Genomic DNA, 19,747 nt, shown 5'->3' with positions numbered 1-19,747 from the left:
CAAAAGCTTTTCTAAAATCAAGGGATAGAATAGCTCCTTCGATTTGTTCTTCTGCTGTATAATACAGAATATCATTAATTAGACGGACGTTTTCTCCAGCGAATCGTCCTTTAATGTACCCCTTTTGGTCATTGTCAACTACATTTTCAATTACTTTATGAAGTCTCATACATAGAATTTGAGTTAAAATGTTGTAGTCTGTATTTAATAAAGTGATAGGACGCCAGTTTTCAAGCAATTTTTTATCACCTTTTTTGTATAATAGGCTTATAATACCACGTTTCTGTGTAGAACTCATTTCATTGTTAAAATAACAAGATCATGTCAAACCAACCTCGCACTGCTTCTTGCTACATCATACGATGCAATTAACAGCAAGAAGCAGTGCGATGTGATTTACACTGATTTCTCTAAGGCTTTTGATTCCGTTTCCCATGATTTGCTTATTTTTAAACTTTCAAAATTTGGTTTATCCGGTTCACTGTTAAGTTGGTTTAAAAGCTATTTAACTAATAGACAACAGCGTGTTGTCATTGGGGGAGAGACATCTGATTGGCTCCCTGTGTTATCGGGCGTTCCGCAGGGCTCGATCCTGGGCCCGCTTTTGTTTAATTTATTTATCAACGATCTTCCTTTAAAATTTAATCATTCCGAGTCTCTTTTATTTGCTGACGATCTGAAATTGTTTAAAGTGATTACCACTCCACAGGATGCTTTTTCACTTCAGGAGGATCTGGATGGTCTCGTGGAATGGACGGAGAAGTGGGGGATAAAACTTAATGCTAATAAATGCAAATATTTATCTATAACACTTAAAAAAAGGCCTGTGCTCTTCAATTATAATCTGAGTGGACATGATCTTGAGATGGTTTATGTATGGAAAGATTTAGGTATTTTTATTGATAGTAAATTAAATTTTTGTTCACATATTAATCATGTGTTGTCAAAAGCTAATAGAATGATGGGCTTAATATGGAGAAATTGTAGGTTTATGAACGACGGCAGGGCACTTTTATCTTTATACAAATCTATTATACGTCCTCACCTTGAATATTGTTCCGCAATTTTCAATTCAATTTCTCCATGTCAGGCCCGTCGAATCGACACTGTTCAACGGAAGTTTGTTCGATTCCTGTCTTATAACTATTATGTTTCGTTTGTTGTCGCTACACTGTACTCAAACAGACGTACATAGGACTACCGTTAAACACAATCCAAATAACATTTATTCAACATATCAACTATCGTGACTCGCGTCCATGTTAAAACCCTCTCTCGATCCCCGCTAGGTGGCGCTAGATCGATATTGCATACTACCACATCTCCCTTTTTCTTAGAGATTGATTAATCAGCTTTATAATTTTAAGTCGCGCAGCAACTAAACTTTAACTTTAAACACAAATTAACATTTAGAGTAAGATCATGTCAATCATTGAATTTCCATCTGTGTTTCAATAAAGGTCCGATATTGTTCATTATCAAATCAGTGTTCAGTGTTTTTATTTTTGGTGAGTGATTATAGATCAGTGTTCATATGAAATTAGGATGTTACATATTCATCCAAATAACGTGGTCTTCGCCGGTTCCGTTGTGGTCTGGTATTTGATGGTGTTGATGCTTCCGGTGGCTTCGGGTTGTTGCGGATGTCCGCTTCAGTTGGCGTTCCCGCATCGCTGGAGTGATCGTGATTGGTTGGAGTTTGGTTTTCCTTCACCTCACCATCTCTCTCCTTTGGTTGTTCTTGCATCATCACATCGTTGTTAGTGAGCTTCCGTGTCATTGCACGATTTCTTCTCACTGTTTTTCCATCCGTATCGATGTACACGGACCTGGGTGCCTTGTGGTATCCCGTGATTGTTCCGTGACGTTTCAAGTCCGGTATATATACTTTGTCACCCGGACTTAGTTGTTCCGCATCTGCAGCTCTGTGACGGTTGTCAAAGTTTCTCTTCATTTCACGTCTATATCTCTCCTCTTTCTGTCTAAGGTCAGTCTGGTCTGGTAGTTTTGGTCGGAGCTCTTCTGGGTGACATGGCACTCTTGTCTTTAGTCTCCGACTCATATTCAACTGTGTTGGTGAATACCCATTTTGAAGTGGTGTGTTACGGTACTGTAGCATTGCCAAATACTCATCGTCACACTTGTTCATGAAGGATTTGATGGTTTGTACTGCTCGTTCCGCCTCGCCGTTTGACTGTGGGAAATGAGGGGATGATGTTACATGTTCAAATCTCCAGCTCTGTGCAAATGCTTTGAATTCGTCAGAGCTGTATTGTGGTCCATTGTCTGAGAACAGGACGTCTGGTATGCCTTGACGACTGAATATTTTCTTCAATTTGGCAACAGTTTCTTTCGTATCTACATTCTTTGTGACAATGCAGACCTCAATGTCTCTTGAGTAATAATCTACAGCAAGTAGATAGTTACGTCCATTGTAATGGAAAAAGTCGGTACCAACTCTAGACCATGGTCGGTTTGGGAACTCTGTTCCTCGCATTGGTTCTGCTTGACTTCTCCTGTATCTTGCGCACATCTCGCAGTTCCTCACAACTTTCTCTATGTCTCTCGATATCCCTGGCCACCATACTGAAGACATTGCATTTGCTCTCATCTTTGTAATTCCTTGGTGACTGTCATGTAGACAACGTAGAATATCTGTTCTGAGTTTTGGAGGGATAACTAGACGTTTGCTCTTTAGGAGGAGGCCTTCATGTACAGAAAGGCTACCTCTTTCTTTCCAGTAGCTGTGCAGATAGCCGGATGCCTCTGATTTCTCGTTCCATCCTTCTTGAACATGGTACATCACCATTTTTAGAGTGTCATCTTTTCGCAGTTCTGACCTTATCTCCTCCAGTCTCTTGTCTGATGCTGGTAGAGTCACCATCACGCTGTTTACGAAACATTCTACCTCATTCCTTAACTTTTCTTCACGGTCGATCTTTTCGTTTGCACGTCTTTCTTTGTGCCTCGGCGATCTTGACAGTGCATCGGCTGTGTATAATAGCTTCCCGGGCACATGGTTTATATCAAAGTTAAACCTCATCAGACGCATTCGGAATCTCTGAACTCGTATAGGGAGTTCGTCAATGTTCTTGGTAGAGAAAAGTGGAACCAATGGTTTGTGGTCGGTTTGGACTCTAAACTTGAGTCCCACTAACAGATCGGCCCAATGTTCAAGTGACCATGTGGTGGCAAGTGCTTCTTTTTCGATCTGTGCATATCTGCGTTCCGTTGCCGTCATGGATCTACTTGCATAGGCTACTGGTCTCAGCTCGCCATTTTCTTGTTTCTGTAGAAGCACAGCACCTAGTCCAAAACTGCTCGCATCGGCTGATATAACGGTTTCTTTTGTGGTGCTGTAGAGTTTCAGTACTTTGTCTGAGCTTAGTTCATTCTGTATCTTGACGAATGTTTCTTGTTGAGCTTGGTCCCAAACCCATTCATTTTCCTTCTTCATGAGATCCCGTAATGGTTTGGTGGTCTCTGCCAGGTTAGGAACGAATTTCATCTGTTGGTTTACCATTCCTAGGAACTGTCTGAGTTCCGTGACATTGGTGGGTGGTTGCATTTTCATAATTGCTTCGATTTTCTTTGGGTCTTTTCTCAATCCTTCACCATCGATTATCTGGCCCAAGTAATCCAGTTTCGTCTGAGAGAATTTGCATTTCGCACTATTTAGAGTTAGACCACTTTTGTCTAATCTCTTTAGTACTGCATTGAGCCTATTGTCGTGCTCTGTCTGATTGCTGCCAGTGATCAGAATGTCGTCCATATGACATACAACACCTTCTAGACCTCTAAGCTCTCGGTCCATCTGCTTTTGGAAGTACTCCGGTGCTGACGATATCCCATAAGGAAGACGTTTAAACACATACCTCCCAAAAGGTGTAATGAAGGTAGTTAATTTTGTGCTTTCTAGGCTCAGCTTCACCTGGTGAAACCCCGAGTTTGCATCGAGTTTTGAGAACACTGTTCCATTCGCCACCTTACCAAGTGTCTCTTCTACCTTTGGCATATGATATAGTTCTCTTCGTACTGACTGATTCAGCTTCGTTAAGTCAACACAAATTCGTACATCTCCATTTTGCTTCGGCACCACAACTATAGGTGCGCACCAGTCGGTTGGTTCATCGATTGGTTCGATAACTTCAAGTTGCACCATCCTCTCTAACTCTGCCTTTGTCTTTTCAAGCAGTGGTAGGGCAATTCTTCTTGGTGTTGTAAGGCAAAATGGTTTGGTATCTTCTTTCAGTTTGATGGTGTATTCACCGTCTAATTTACCAAGGCCTCTGAATAGTCCTGGGTATTCTTCCTTTATTTTCTCCTTTGTAATTGGAGAATTGACGTCAACTGCTTTCACACTATAGGTTCCTGGTATCTCATGGATCAGTCCAAGGTTGCGAATTGCTGGAACTCCTAGCAGTAGTGTTGTTGCGTTCTCGACTATATATACTCTTTCTTCTATCTCCGAGTTGTTTTCATGTTGTTGTTTCAGCTTCATGTCCACAAATCCTCGTGTTTTCAGTGGTGTATCGCCTGTACCCACTAGCGTCTTGTCGGTTGGGAACATTTCTCCGAATCGGTTTTGATACACTATATTTGGCATCACTGAAACTTGTGCACCGGTATCAATACACCATGACAGTTCTTGATCGGCTGCTCTGAGTTTGATGTGCCATCCAGGTTGTTTGTGTGCGTCTTTCAACTGTGACCTGTTAACTTGTTGGACACTAACACCACTTATCAGGAAAGGGTGTTCGTCGTCGACTTGGTTGACTCTGCTTGATCGGCTTGCAGTTGATCTACACACTACCTTATAGTGACCAGTTTTTCCGCATGCATTACAAATTGCTGATTTTGCTGGACAGTTCTGTTTTCCATATGGGTGAGATTTTCCACAATATCCACATTTCTGACATTTCCCCTCATTCGTTTGTGGGCGGGCTGCCTTGTTGTGTGAGTATTGTTTCTTGGTTTGCCCCTGCGTTGCTGGTCTCGGCTTTGTTTTAGGTCGGACTTGGTCAATGGTTGCGGTTTTAGACTTCTGGAGTTCTTGACTAGTTGCCTCTTTCAGTGCAAGGATTCTAGTAGTTTTAGTCAAGGATAACTTTGCACCCTCGTCGTATAATTTCAGCTTGTAGCTGTCGTTAGTACACGAAAATGTTAATTTGTCTCTAACTGCTTCTTCTTGAAATTCCTTTGGGAATTTACACTCTGCCGCCCTTTCTTTCACCGTTGTGACCCATGAATCAAATGACTGGCCTGGTTCTCGCTGTAAGTGATGCCAGAACCGTTGCCGTAACATTAGTTGTGGGTCGCGCCGAGAAAAGTGTTCGTCAAATTTGTTCATTATGACTGTGTAGTCGTTCGGATCCTCAGCTGGGATTTCTTCTTCATTTTCTGGATTTTGCATTGCAGGCTTGAATTTAAAATTTGTGTAGATGTCAATGCTGTTATCGCCTATACAGTTTAGCAACAGACCTACTTTGATTTCGGTTTCTTTCTTTGAGTTCCCTGTTGCTTTGAGGTAAATCTCAAATTTCCTCTTCCACTTGTTCCATGCGTGTGATGGATTACTGCCATCTACAATTAATGTTTCAGGTGGCTTTATGAACGTTGCCATAATTATTCTTATAATTACTGAATAACTTACGGAGTTCAAATCTCTTTAATTCCTAGGCTAGGCTGTGCGGTTTACTGCGTTGTGGTTGCTATGCAACTTGTTTACAATCGTCCGCTGTCGTGCGTCGTTGTGTGAGCGTTCAACCGCTCTCGCTATTCTCGCTAGGCTAGGCTACCGCCGCTGGGGTAGGTATCTCGGAAATCGATCGTTACTGACCTTTCTGAGCGTTGGATGAGTCGATTCAGACACACTTCTGACACCATATTATGTTTCGTTTGTTGTCGCTACACTGTACTCAAACAGACGTACATAGGACTACCGTTAAACACAATCCAAATAACATTTATTCAACATATCAACTATCGTGACTCGCGTCCATGTTAAAACCCTCTCTCGATCCCCGCTAGGTGGCGCTAGATCGATATTGCATACTACCACAATAACTGTGTTAATTTTGCCTTTTCCATTGATTCTGTCAGCAATCGTCGAACGATATCTGATATGGTTTTTTTATATAATATTTTAAATTCTAAATATGACTGTTCATTAATTTCACTATTTAGTTTAAATGTTCCTGGTCGTACACGAAATAGACATTTATTGCATATTCCTTTTAGCCGTGTCGACTGTACTAAGAGGGGACTTTTTCATAGACTACCTTATACATTTAATAATCTAAATAGCAATCATATCGATATTTTTAATAATAGACTTGGTTATTTTAAGAGGACGATGATGTGTTCACTTCTTGAACAGCCTGCATAACCTGTTTTAATTGAAATTGTTTATGGCATGCCAATCTATGTTTTATATATATATATAATTATATATTTTATCTGTATTTTATTGTTAACCGTTTTTGATGTTGTATTGTTTTATGTTTCAAACCTGTTAGTGGCGGTATTTATCGCTGTTGGTTTTGATTGAATAAAATAAAAAAAAAAAAATAAATAAATAAATGCATTTAGAGCGTCACAAACAATGTGTTTAATGTCGTCCCAGAGATGTAAATAAAACTCAACGGTCAAGCCATCACATCCGGGAGTTTTATTTAATTTCATTTTTTTAATTGCATTGGTACATTCATTTAGTGTGGCAATACCTTCACATATCCCCTTTTCTTCTTCAGTTAAACTCGTTACATTTGATTTATCTAGGTAAGTGTTTATTTTTTTAAGGGGTATACCCTTATTTGCATATAGATGCCTATAAAATCTAACTTCCTCACAAAGGATTTCCTTTGTCTTCGTTAGTACTCTACCCTTCTCGTTTTGTAAACATTTGATTTGGTTTTTTTTTCCCTTATTTTTTTCCAGACTAAGAAAATATTTAGTGCTACGTTCGCCCTCTTCAATCCATTTTACTCTAGAACGTATATATGCACCTTTTGTGAATCATTATCATAAATATTTTCCAGCTTTTTTGTTTTGTTTGCAATTTTTGCTTCTATGCGCTCATTGGCAGTACAATCATTATTTAATAAAGAATCATTTAGTTTTTTTATTTCTTTTTCTAGTTTTACTTTTTTTCTTTTTTTTTCTTTATTGATTTTTTTGCCATAGTAGATTGAAACGTCTTTAATTTTGGCTTTTAATAATTCCCATAATACATCTGGACTAAGGTTATTTTCATTGGTTTGAGTTTTTTTAATTACATTTGTAATATAGTTTTGGTAATCAGTATTTTGCAATAGGTTGTTATTAAATTTCCAATAACCTGGGCCTCTTTTGGACTCATCAAAACTGATTTTAATTGAAATTGCTTGATGATCTGTCAAGATAGCTGGTCTTATATCACATGATATTATGTCATCGTGATCAAGAATTTGTTTAGAAGTCAACCAGTAATCAAGCCGTCTGTAAATTTGCTTAGATTTTCTACGCCAGGTATATTGTAATTTTTCTGGATTTTTATTTCTCCAGGCATCTTTTAAATTAAGTTTTTTAATAAAATTTTTAAGTGTAAGAACAGATTTATCTTTTCTGTCTTTACTGTTCTTTTGGTCCCATTTTCTGTCCAAAATACAATTGAAGTCCCCGCCGATAATAATTATATCGTTGTTTAAGTCAACAATATCCAAAATGGTCTCATTTAACTTTCTGAAATATGAGCTTCTTACTTTATAATTGTTAGGAGCATATACGTTTACAAAACCATGCATTTTACCATTAATTTCAACATTTAGAATTATATATCTTCCATTTTTATCGATACATTCGTTAGTAATCTTAAAATTGAATTCATTTAAGAATATTATTGATACCCCTGCACTGTTTGAATTTACATACATACATACATAAATTATTATAGCAGATTTTAATCAATAATTATCATCAGTTCGTTTGCTGTTTTAATTTTAATTTGTAATGAGAAAAAACATGGAATCAAATGAGCTAAACAAATATATTGTAAACAATTTTAAGTTCAGATTTAAGATTTAGTATAAGTTTATGTAAACATAATGGGCGTTGTTAATACAATACTTAATTAAGCAATTCTGAATTCTGCTTAGATCTTAAAAATTATTTTATTCAAAGTTCAATGTAAAGACATTGGTGATATTTCAGCATTTTCATTTAATTACCAGATAGATGTGTTTGATTGAACAATAATTATATAGAGAGGTATCGTATTTCTCTTTCCAAACAAAATATTTCTGAATAGTTTATATATGCTATAGAAAAATAAATTTTACTCTAAATTTGAAATGTGTAGTTTTTCATGAACGAGCATTAACTTAATAGTATACCTCATTTACTCAAACGCGTGTGCATTGCTATGGTGTTCATTATCCGCGAAGGTTTACAAACGCGTGTGTATTGCTAATGTGTTCATATCCGCGAAGGTTTACTATGAGTAGTTTCTATTCTAAATCCGGGATTATGTTTGTATTTTCTGAGATGGCCTTCCATAGCTGCCGTTAACCATACGATGTGCAATCATCTCCATAACGACATGCAACTTTTGCACAATTTTTTCCCGCCGTGGTAAAAACAGTAAATGCACTTAAAACGGCCAGCGGTTTCAACTACCTTAATGATACATGCAGATATCAAAGCAATACTAATGTTATATTAATCTTCATATCTATTTCGCACGTTAAACCAACTTCCTGAATTACTTCATGGTCCGTGCTGTTTATACAATAGATCTGTGGTTAAACGGATTTGTAGTGGCACTTTTAACAAGTATTTTATTTTTCTAAAAATGACGTACGGTACAGAAATAAGGTTGTTGTTCGGCGATTACAGTTGATAGAAAGAATTGTAGTCAACCAATTTTTCTCAAAAGGCACTATACGTGGTTAAAGGTAACGTTCATTTATCATCATTATTAATTGTACATTTGTATTCTATCAATCTATAGAGAATAACATTTCAGAGAATTCGCATTATCTATTTCTTTGAATTGAACAAATAAAATAGCGTTCCGTGTCGAATGGTGTCTTTGTTTTGTCAAATCTAATACCTAGACTATGATGATGTAGTTTCGATTTCATAATAAATAAAACATAATGAATATATCAATATTTATTATTTATTTTACCTGTAATCTATGATTAGCAGCTGCCTGTAATAATTTGTTATATTATCGTAGTTTTAAAATGAGTTCATGGTTTTTTTCAGAATGACGTTTTGCACCAATAGCACTTCATCGGCGTTCGAGCCTAGAGAGGAAACAGACACTTTCTTACAGATAGTGATGTACCTGATAGCAATTATTGGAATTTTAGCAAATATCACAGTTATTATTGTCTTTGTAAATTGTAAAATTCATCGACGATCATTCACATATCTACTGGTCTTCCAACAATCTGTTATCGATTTATATGCCAGCGCGCATTATTTTATTTTCTTTTGCATTCAACCAGTTCCAACTGAAAAAATTAATGATGCTTTTTGTAAACTTGGGACTATATTTTTGTTCTTTTTGTCTGCTTCGACGTTAAACCTTGTATTTATATCCGTTGAACGGTACGTCGCAGTAGTGTATCCACTTAAATATTGGATACGAGGAAACAGTAAACGAAGTATGATAAAACATTTAGGCATTCCATTTCTAGCTGCTTTTATAATAACAGTACAATACGCATTCATAAGTGAAGAGGATATTGGAAATCCCGGAACTTGTGTTTTTTGTTATAGAAGTGAAGGTCTTCAGATATTGTCGTCTGTGAGTTTATTGCTGGCAAATGCCGTAATCCCCATCACCGTCATGACTTTTTGTTACCGACGTGTTTACGTCACCTTAAACAAACAAATGAAAGTTAGAGCAGAGTTAACAATGCAGTCTTTGACAAACACAACACCGTTACGTGAAAGTAGCAATGACGCGCGCGCGGAAAACGCAGACACATCAGCGCAATCGCGTCGAAATGATGACGCTGAGCGTAACTTTATTGTCACCATGTGCATCAACACCGTTGTGTACATCATCTGTGTCATTCCATTGATTTTGCTGTATCTTATCTACACTATCTGCCAATGTTTTGATGTCAACAATCACGTATCACGTGATATTGGTTTGTTATTCGTCTTATCCAATACAGCAGTTAACCCGTTTGTTTACGCTTACAAATTTAATGAGTATAGAGAAGGATTTTCAAAAACATTTTGTCAAAATTAATTATTTAATAAAAACCAGTTTTATGTGCAACTCTTGCAAGCATATAGTGGTAGTTTCTTTTGGTAAATTGGTCTATAAAACAGCTATAATGTGATTGCATTGCTAACTATATGAAATCATTGTACTACAGGTTGTTATGGCTAAACAACTGTAATGATTAATTGAATAAAAAGTTCACAAGAAACATTACAAAATTGATGACAGGTCAAATAGATATTGACAAATTACTGATTTTCTCTTTCGATAAGCATAAATGCATAGCGATGGTAACACTATTATTATTCATCATAACAATATTGTATTTTTATTGTGAAAATAATTAACTATTGTAAGCGGAAGTGCGATATATCACTAAACTCAGTAAATAGTTTGTAACAGCCAATTACAATTCATTCAACATTTATTTAGAATCAGTTGTGCTGCAAATTATTAATTTAAAAACACTTAATTAACACGTTTTAAAAAAATATAATAATTCGCATTAGTAACTTTCACTTGCTTTGTATCGGTGTATCGTAAACATTATCATCTTGAATTTTTGTAAATATTTATACAGACATACCATGCGTATTGGTTTTATCGAGCCGATATGTTAAACAGCGCCATCTGTCGGTTCCTGCATTTGGTATTTCGTTTAAGTTTCTGAGTTATTATTTTTGTACACTATTATTACTTTACTATAAATGGCTTAGACCTGAATAAGTAAACATAAAAATACAAGTACAGTCACTTGAATTATGTTAATATTCTGACTGAATGCTAAGATAAGAATAAAACAGTCAAAAGTGAAAATAATTGGAGTTGGCTTTGATTGACGTGATTTTTTTGTTATCCATTGAAAGTGACACAGTAATTATCTAATCTGATGTGTTAAAATAATGATTAATTGTCGGAACTTTCAGTTGGTATGTGTTTTTTAGAATGTTAACAGGACAATTAATTTGCTGGTAACAACATCTACAGGCGCGAGTACGAAGATAAACCACGGTAAGACAATGTGATCACACAAATCATTCTAAATTCTAATTTAGATCTGTTTAGATGTATTGTTATTCTCTATAATTAAACACTTGATATTAGTCGATTATTTTACTAATTTAAAAGAGAGTTAGCTTGCAACGTGTTCAATCTCTCATATCGTTCTATTTACGTTATTATTGCAGAATAAGATGATAAACTCAACTGATCATACAGGCTTGATAGTATCTCGTATGTTGGCGTGCAGTGTTGGTATCGTTGCAAATTTACTTGTAATTGTGGTTTTCTTGTACAATCGCCTGTTCCGAAAGTCTCTATATCACATGTTGATTCTACACCAATCAATTGTCGACTTTAGTGGATGTTGTCTGTTTCTTGGTTTCTATAACAACGATGCTCCTATCGGAAAAGGTGCTACTGCTTTCTGTAAATCGAGGTATATTTTCTGGTACATGTCTTCCACTTCGATATACAACTTGGTTATGCTGACAGTCGAACGGTATATAGCGGTAATCTACCCGATATTTTACCACACTCGGCACCTCGGAAGAAGAAGGGCAATACCGCTGGTAGCTAGCCACGTGTTGGGCGCACTAGCATCGCTTCAACTTGTCTTTCTTGCCGAAGCTAAGCTGGAAAATCCTGGCGAATGCAAGTACAATTATGGTACAAAAGGAATTCAAATTTTTTCAGGAATTTTTCATTTTACCGCCAATTGGCTGATTCCAGTAAGCATTATGGGTTATTGCTACGCTCAGATATACAAGAGAGTACGTAGACGAAGTGTTGACGATGGTGGCGTTGTTCAAAGGACGCAGACAAATCTCCTCTCTACGCTGATCTTTGTCTGTGTGGCATTTCTGATTACAATTACACCTAATCTTGTACTTTATCTCATCTACTGTATCTGCAACTGTTTCGAATTTAGTGAAATTACTTTGCACGAAGTGACAGTTTTATTTTATACCATTAATCTTTGTATCAATCCGTTTATCTACAGTATCAAGTTTAATGATTTCCAAGTAGGTATTATTAAATTGAAACGTAACATTTGTTTTTACATTCGTAAAGATAACTTAGAATCAGAAATGACGAGTGTAGGGAAAAGCTCTGAGACCTAGTCAATGAATTAAGCTTTCTAGTTTGATACGTATTTACAAAGTGATGACCAATAAAAACGAACGAAAATCGCATCGCTTGTGATTGGTCAAATTACTTTTGTTGCGTTTACGCCCCCAGAGGGCTCACTTGCGTTGTTCACTTTTTAAGCAATTCTTTAAAGTAAAATATTGTATACATTGGGTCTATGCTGCAAGATAAAAATGTCGACAAACAAGTATAGTGTAGGAAGAAGTACATAGAAGTTTTGGTTTATGACTGCTATGTAAATATATTAAACTAACAAATTTACTACTAATGTACAAACATTAACAGTTTTAATTGTTATAATTATATATAGGTAGTATATATTTTTCGATTATTTTGATAGACTAACAATTAGTAATTTTATCATCAAAGAAGACGGTAATTACTATTTTGCGTTTTAATCCTTTAATAATAATGATATGATAACCATGATAAATGTATTTAAAAAAGGCGTTGCATTGTGTTAGACCTATTATTGGTGTATACAGTTACGGTAACGACTTCCTCAAAGAATTGTGTATAACCTTTATGGCATTTGGTGTCGGGAATGTTATGGGGAACATACCTCTGTTAATAACACAGATCCAACCAGTATATTGTAAGTAAGTACATTGTTCTGTAATATATCTATTAAAGATATGTAGGTTATTTCACTCTCTACTAAGTATAATGTTTGGTTAAGTCTATCCGTCGAAAAATGTATCAATCCATAAATTGAATATTGATAGGGTCTTGTACTTTCATTGCGGAAATAAAAATATTCGTTTCCTCAGTATGTTTTATAAAAATCATGTTATTGTTATGAATATTTGTATAGTTAAAATAGTTTAAATAACAAAATAGCTTTTGTAGCCAGAATGAAAGGTTGCTGGAACCAATGTATTGTCTAGAATTTGGTATAGGATATCAAGTGTATTACGTTTTGAAGGAAAACATCACTTGTAATTGTTAAGTAATGTCACAAATCATGGTTATATCAATATACATTTGCTGTGCCTTAAAAAGAAGTGGTTTTTATATTGCAGAACAACATGTCAAACTCAACCGATCATACAGGTTTGATAATATCTCGTGCCTTGGTATGTAGTGTTGGTATCGTTGCAAATTTACTTGTTGTTGTGGTTTTCATTTACAATAAACTATTCAGGAATTCACTCTCTCACATGTTGATTCTACACCAATCAATTGTCGACTTTAGTGGATGTTGTCTGTTTCTTGGATTCTATAATAACGATGCTCCTATCGGAAAATCCGCTACTGTTTTCTGTAAATTCAGAGTTTTGTTTTGGTACATGTCAGCAACTTCAATATACAACTTGGTCATGCTTACTGTTGAACGGTACATAGCGGTAATCCATCCCATGGTGTATCGTACGCGGCAGCTAGGAGGAAGGCGTGCTGTACCGCTTGTAGCCAGTCACATACTGGGAGCCATCTCGTCACTTCAACTCCTTTTTCTTGCCGAAGCTAAACCGGAACATCATGGAGAATGTCAGTATAATTACAGTTCCAGCAAGCATTATGGGATATTGTTACACCAAAATCATTATGGCCGTACGCAAAAAACCTGTGGATGATGGCGGCGCTCTTCACAAAGCGCAGAGGAACTTACTGGTTACCTTGGTGATTGTCTGTGTTGCATTCTTGGTAACCGTAACACCTAATTTTGTGCTTTATCTTACCTATTGCATTTGTAATTGTTTTGAATTTAGTGAAGTTACTATTCATGAGGTAACGGTTCTCCTGAATACAATGAACCTATGCATCAACCCATTTATTTATAGTTTCAAGTTCAATGACTTTCAAGTAGGGATTCTGAAGTTAAAGCGAGACATTTTGCAGCTTTTTCGACGAAAAAAGGAGGAGCAACCTAAAACAGATGTGGAAATGACCAGGTTAGAAAAGTACAGTTCTGCGACCATATAAATAGGTGTAGAATTTCGATAAGCAATTGAATTTATGTTAGCATAACTTTCGATTTATTGATGGCAGAATGAAGTTGATGGTGTCAAAGATTTTCTATAATTTTATATTATACTAAAACATAATTTAATTGAGAATTCAATGTAATATTTCAATAATTTACCTAAAATCGTCATCTTAGTTGATTTGAAGTAATCAAGAATTTTATTTTAAGACAATTCAAGTGTTACTATATATGGTTATAATCTTTATCTTTGCACAATTTTCTTTTTGCAATAAAATAAAACAATAAAATAAACTGATTTATTGGATTTGATGTGTTATCTGTGTTGATGGAATTATCTCCACACCTAAATTTATTTCTTTATACCCTTATTTCCACATGTTATATTTAATTTTTGGCTATATTTAATCTCTGGATAGGAGCAATATCTTTGAAATTAAAACATTTAAATTTTAAACTTTTATTTTCATTTCCTTATATTGATTGTGATGAATTGGAAAGTTTCTTTAATTAAAGCATCTTTGGTGGCGCATTGTGTCGTCTTGCATTACACTATTGTCCACAGGTATTCGTGCGAATTTGCATATCAGGTGAAGAATTACATTGAATTGGCTGTGTGTACGTTGTTTTGGCAGAGGAATTTTAGCTGTTGTGGAAGTACTGTAAGACATGTTTTCGTTCTATTTCTTTAGGATGTGAATTTTTTCCGATACTGTGAGTAGTTAACTTTATATATTTATGTATTACATTGAATGAATTGCTTAGTTGTTCATTTGTGGCAACGCCAGTCACCAATGATTTCTCTATTTTTTATTTATTTTTTAAATTAACTAATTACCTTTATGGTTATCAATGAATTAATAATCTCTTCAATTATTAGACAGCTTTTTCCTATTGGATGGCTTATCGTGTTCAAAGTTTAGTACATTCATATGAATGTTGTGTTATGGAAATAGATATTAAATTTGGTATTTTTCATATCATTGTAATGCAAGATTCTAAATTCTAGTGAAGTGACCATAATGAATGATATCTTGTGATTGTTTCTGTTGTTTGGATCACTGGAATTGTTAGAAATAAAAACACTGAATATTAATACTATTTTGTTGTAGTATCCTGGAGTTGTTTCTGTCATGTAAATCGAGAGTAACAAGAGAGGAATTCCTGACGATCGCACATGGGTCGGTTGACGTTTGGGATGCTCATGAATATTAATAAGTAAAAAGCTAAAGGGCCGCTCCTAAGCTAAAAACAGAATTTCTATGAATTTACCCTGAAATGTATTGTTTTTTGCTTTCTCGTTATTTCTTATCATTTTAACATGCCTATATAATTATAATACTTTTTATGTAGTAAATAAACGATATTTAAAAGTAATTTTAATCCCAGAGTCCCCCTTTAATCGTAATCAATCTGGCCAAATAAATATTGAGAAAAATTATTCCTACAGTTCACTTTCAAATGTTCTGTATTTCGTTTGATTTTGTTTTCATGCCCAAAATTAAAAAAAAAAATCAAACTAAATGTGAATATTGGATTTACAACTGCGTGTTTAGAATAATCAACCAAGCAAGATTTAATCAGGGAAGAGTTAAACTCTTCCCTGATTAAAGTGTATCTCTTTCTACGCTATCAAAAATATGTGATGTGCCCATATATGGACATGATGATGTCATATTACTACCATATTTGGGCACATCACACTTTGTTTGTCAAGTTAATTTGATAGTGTCGACAGAGTTAATAAAGAAGGAAGTACCATGGAGGAAATAAACTGTAAAATAAACAAGAAATATTTCTTACAAAAAACGCTGCTCGCTTACTGTATTAAAAAAAAGTAAAATGAATTTATTTTATTTCCTCAATCTATGTTTACAAAGGAAAAGATAAACGATAACATGATGGATCTCACCCAGTAAAGGGTTACATACACCAAAGCCCAAGTGCATACATTCTTCTTTGAATCAGTAATATCAGTATATTAATATTTGCAAACAATGAATTATTATTGTTATTTAAATGTTATATAATACTCATATTCATAACAAACAGTTTTTTCTGAGCACAAATATTACAAATGCATGCTTGCAATCAACATTTAAATCTATTTATTATGTATTACAGTAGAATCCCCATAAATTATACACTTCGATAAGGGTTTCCGTTTACACGGGAAGTACCGGTATGGTGTACCCTAAATAGAGGTGTCAGATGAAGGGGATTCTGCTGTAATTTTTGTAATCAGTCTCGTGTCTAAATAAAGTTCATATATATAGACTGAAATTATATATTTTCAACACTTAGGCCTGTGTTATAAACTAAATTGTATACTATATATTTTATAGCCTATTTTCGTAAATAATTATTAAATATTTATTATAAATATTTATTTTATCGTAATGTTCTTTTATTTTATTTGAATATAAGAGGCCCCCTGAGACTGACATTAATAGTTCAAGCTGAAAGGGTTAATCTCTATAAATAAAGTTGAAATAAAAATAGAACAAAACAAAAAGTTTATTCGTCTGAGACCAACCACATGGTAGACGAATTACGCAATGTTACGGTACTAATTTCTCGCAGCTCAAAGGTAATTTTATTTTTTATTTTAAAGGAATTTTTTAGTATCTTTGCATTTTGTTGTTGGACTGTCTGCTCACCTTCTATAGAAGATGCTGTCTGTTTTTTATACCATAGGCCTACTATGTTTAAATTTATATAAATTATAAATCATATTTTTATACTAATAGTAGTTTTTACAAAAATGCATTCAATAGGGGTTTTTTTCAATTGTGCTTTTAATATATATTTTTATATTTTTCCGTATGATTTTTTTAAATTCTATTTTTTTTTCAACTTAATTGTGTTTGTTTTAGCCATTTGGTATTTTTTGTTATACCAATAGTACATTTTTACAAATTGCATTCATTATGCCCCAGCCTTTTTCAATTGTTGCTTTAATATATATTTTTATATTTTTGTCCACATCTTCTTTTGGAAATTGTATTTTTTGCACTTAATTTTGTATTTGTAGACATTTGTTGGTATTGTTTTTTTTTTTATATCTAAAGACAGATTAATTTGAACTATTTTTTTTCTAAGTATAATAAATATTGATTTAATTTAACTTTAACAATGTGTAATTTTCTATGTGGATTCTAATATAAATAAATTGAAATACCCTTTACGGTAATTACCATTCATTACTGCAAATTTTCGTGTTCTTCTAATTTAAGTAAAATCAAATATGGACAACTACTAAAATGCGAATAGATTTAATAATTGATCATGCTGGAGTTTTTACCGTGATCTTAGCATTATATTTAAGTGCGCGTATGAGATTGTTCGGATTAGGAAGTGTTGTTGCCCCAAACATTCCATCAACAATGTATTTCGGTCTCAGTAGGTGATTAAGCTGATAATGTTTATAATTTGTTCGAGCCATTTTCCGTGAGTTCCGTCATTGCAGATAAAGCCAAGCTATTGTTTCCTGCACCATGTCATGTCTTATTTACCTGGAAGGGAAGTTTTATCAGAAAACCCTAAGGAAACTAGACAGTGTACTTCCGAGAGGCACCGATAGTATATAAACGTTTGGGTCTCATACTAGATTAATACTTAGCTCAATTGTGTGAATATATTTGAAGACAGTAGTTGTTAAGATAGTTGTTCAGACAGCACAATTGAAGAAGGTTAGTAAGATGTTGAATTCAACATACACGGATTCCACCGGATTAATAGCTGCTCGTTGTATAATATGCAGTGTGGGCATTGTAGCAAATTTACTTGTTATAATTGTTATGATTTACAACAACATCTTCAAAAAATCTCTTACTCACACACTGTTACTTCACCAATCAGTTGTTGATTTCCTAGGATGCTGTCTGTTTCTTGGCTTTTACAACAACGATGCTCCGTCTACGAACAACGCTACATTTTTCTGCAAAGCTAGAGTCATATTTTGGTATATGTCGTCTACATCTACATATAACTTAGTAATGGTTACATTTGAACGATATATTGCAGTTCTACATCCACTGTTGTATAGAGCAAGAAAAGTTTCTCTTCGGAGAAAGATTCCACTTTCGATACCACATTGTCTCGGGTTGCTTTCTTCTCTCCAATTGGCAATATTTGCAGAAGCAGATGATGAACATCCCGGTGAATGTATGTATAACTATAACGGAGAAAAGAGTACAAGAATAATTTCTGGAGTATTATTGTTTACCATGTATTGGCTGATTCCAGTTTCCATTATGAGTTATTGTTATACTTGTATATTATTAAATCTGCGACGAAAACAGAAAGAGGTTGGAAGAGAAAGGGATGGCTCTCGTATTCAAAGGAATCTACTGTATACACTTGTTCTTGTATCCGTCGCTTTTCTAGTAACTGTCACACCTAATTTCGTATTGTATCTAGTGTACTGTATCTGTGACTGTTTTGCGTTCAGTAAGGTTACAATTCATGAAGTAACAGTATTGATGAACACTTCAAATCTTTGTATAAATCCGTTTATATACTGCTTCAACTTTAAAGAGTTCCAACGTGGTATGCGTAAAATGAAACGTGAAATTAAGGAGAAGATGTTTAGTAAGAAATGGCATACACGATCTGTATCCTGTTCAAAGGTCTCTGATAATACAAACCTTGATAATAGACCTTCACAAGTTGTGTCTATTATAGCCGTTAGCTAATGTTTACTTTTACATTTAATTTATATATCACATAGGATTAATAATCTTGTTATTCAGTATGGTATCGTATGGGTATGTTTAATCATCGACACATTATGACCTGTTCCATATGTTGTTTGGAAGATGCTTTGCAATTAAAATCAGTCATTTTCTAAGGCAAATTACAAACAATTTTTACGAATTACTAAATGCTTGAACACTGGTAAGTTCAAGCACCGATGTTTTACTGAAACATGAATATTGGCAGGAAATCGCCAAAAAAGTTTAAATTATAGTCACATGTTGATTGTTGGTTATAAACAACAAGAACATTTGTTAATGTTTATGTTAGATCCACCATCGTGCAGCATCCTCAAGCCATCTAGTAAAGAGCTCTGACATCCGTTGCATCACACTTTTGTGTGGCATGGCAAATCATGTTCGTGGAATGAATTAAGTAATGTGCTGAGGTAAATGAAACTATGTGTGATAACTGCATATGATATCGCATATTATAATTGTTGTGTGGTTTTTATGTACAACTTCCTCCGACTTTAAAGGTTCCTGACATTTTTAAAATGGAATTTATCCGGAACAATACATCAACTGTTAAAGGAATAATCGACATGACCAACTAGGAAGTTTAGATAACTTTGAGTACTAGGAACACTAATAAGCAGTTGACTTACGAATTAAAATTTTAATGCAGAAGGCAACTATACAATTGAGTGGTAATATAGCAGTAAGAGGTGCAACGTGCGTTCAAACGCT

General features: G+C 34.7%; 3 protein-coding genes and 1 long non-coding RNA gene across 4 annotated transcripts in view; all 4 read left to right on the top strand.

Annotated features, from left to right (window-relative positions):
* The first annotated feature begins 8,834 nt into the window (after positions 1–8,834).
* LOC140062758 (octopamine receptor beta-2R-like) lies at positions 8,835–10,909 on the top strand. Its single transcript, XM_072109083.1, has 2 exons — positions 8,835–8,933; positions 9,250–10,909. Exon 2 carries the CDS (start codon positions 9,251–9,253, stop codon positions 10,247–10,249), a length of 999 nt encoding a protein of 332 aa, XP_071965184.1. The 5' UTR covers positions 8,835–8,933; position 9,250; the 3' UTR covers positions 10,250–10,909.
* A 509-nt stretch (positions 10,910–11,418) lies between these two features.
* Positions 11,419–12,348, top strand: LOC140062063 (mu-type opioid receptor-like). Its single transcript, XM_072108107.1, has one exon. It carries the CDS (start codon positions 11,419–11,421, stop codon positions 12,346–12,348), a length of 930 nt encoding a protein of 309 aa, XP_071964208.1.
* A 397-nt stretch (positions 12,349–12,745) lies between these two features.
* The window catches only part of LOC140062741 (uncharacterized), a 28,159-nt gene continuing 21,157 nt past the window's right edge, over positions 12,746–19,747 (top strand). The window contains exons 1-2 of the long non-coding RNA XR_011847526.1: positions 12,746–12,971; positions 13,399–13,429. This is a non-coding gene — a long non-coding RNA (uncharacterized lncRNA). The remainder of the gene's footprint in view (positions 12,972–13,398; positions 13,430–19,747) is intronic.
* On the top strand, positions 17,733–19,077 carry LOC140062921 (somatostatin receptor type 4-like). Its single transcript, XM_072109319.1, has one exon. The coding sequence runs from the start codon at positions 18,002–18,004 to the stop codon at positions 18,995–18,997; it is 996 nt and encodes a 331-aa protein (XP_071965420.1). The 5' UTR covers positions 17,733–18,001; the 3' UTR covers positions 18,998–19,077.

Source organism: Antedon mediterranea, chromosome 11 (assembly GCF_964355755.1).
Source record: "Antedon mediterranea chromosome 11, ecAntMedi1.1, whole genome shotgun sequence".
Lineage (NCBI taxonomy): Eukaryota > Metazoa > Echinodermata > Crinoidea > Comatulida > Antedonidae > Antedon > Antedon mediterranea.
The sequence above is the reverse complement of the archived record's forward strand: the minus strand, read 5'-3'. Positions and strand labels throughout refer to the sequence as shown.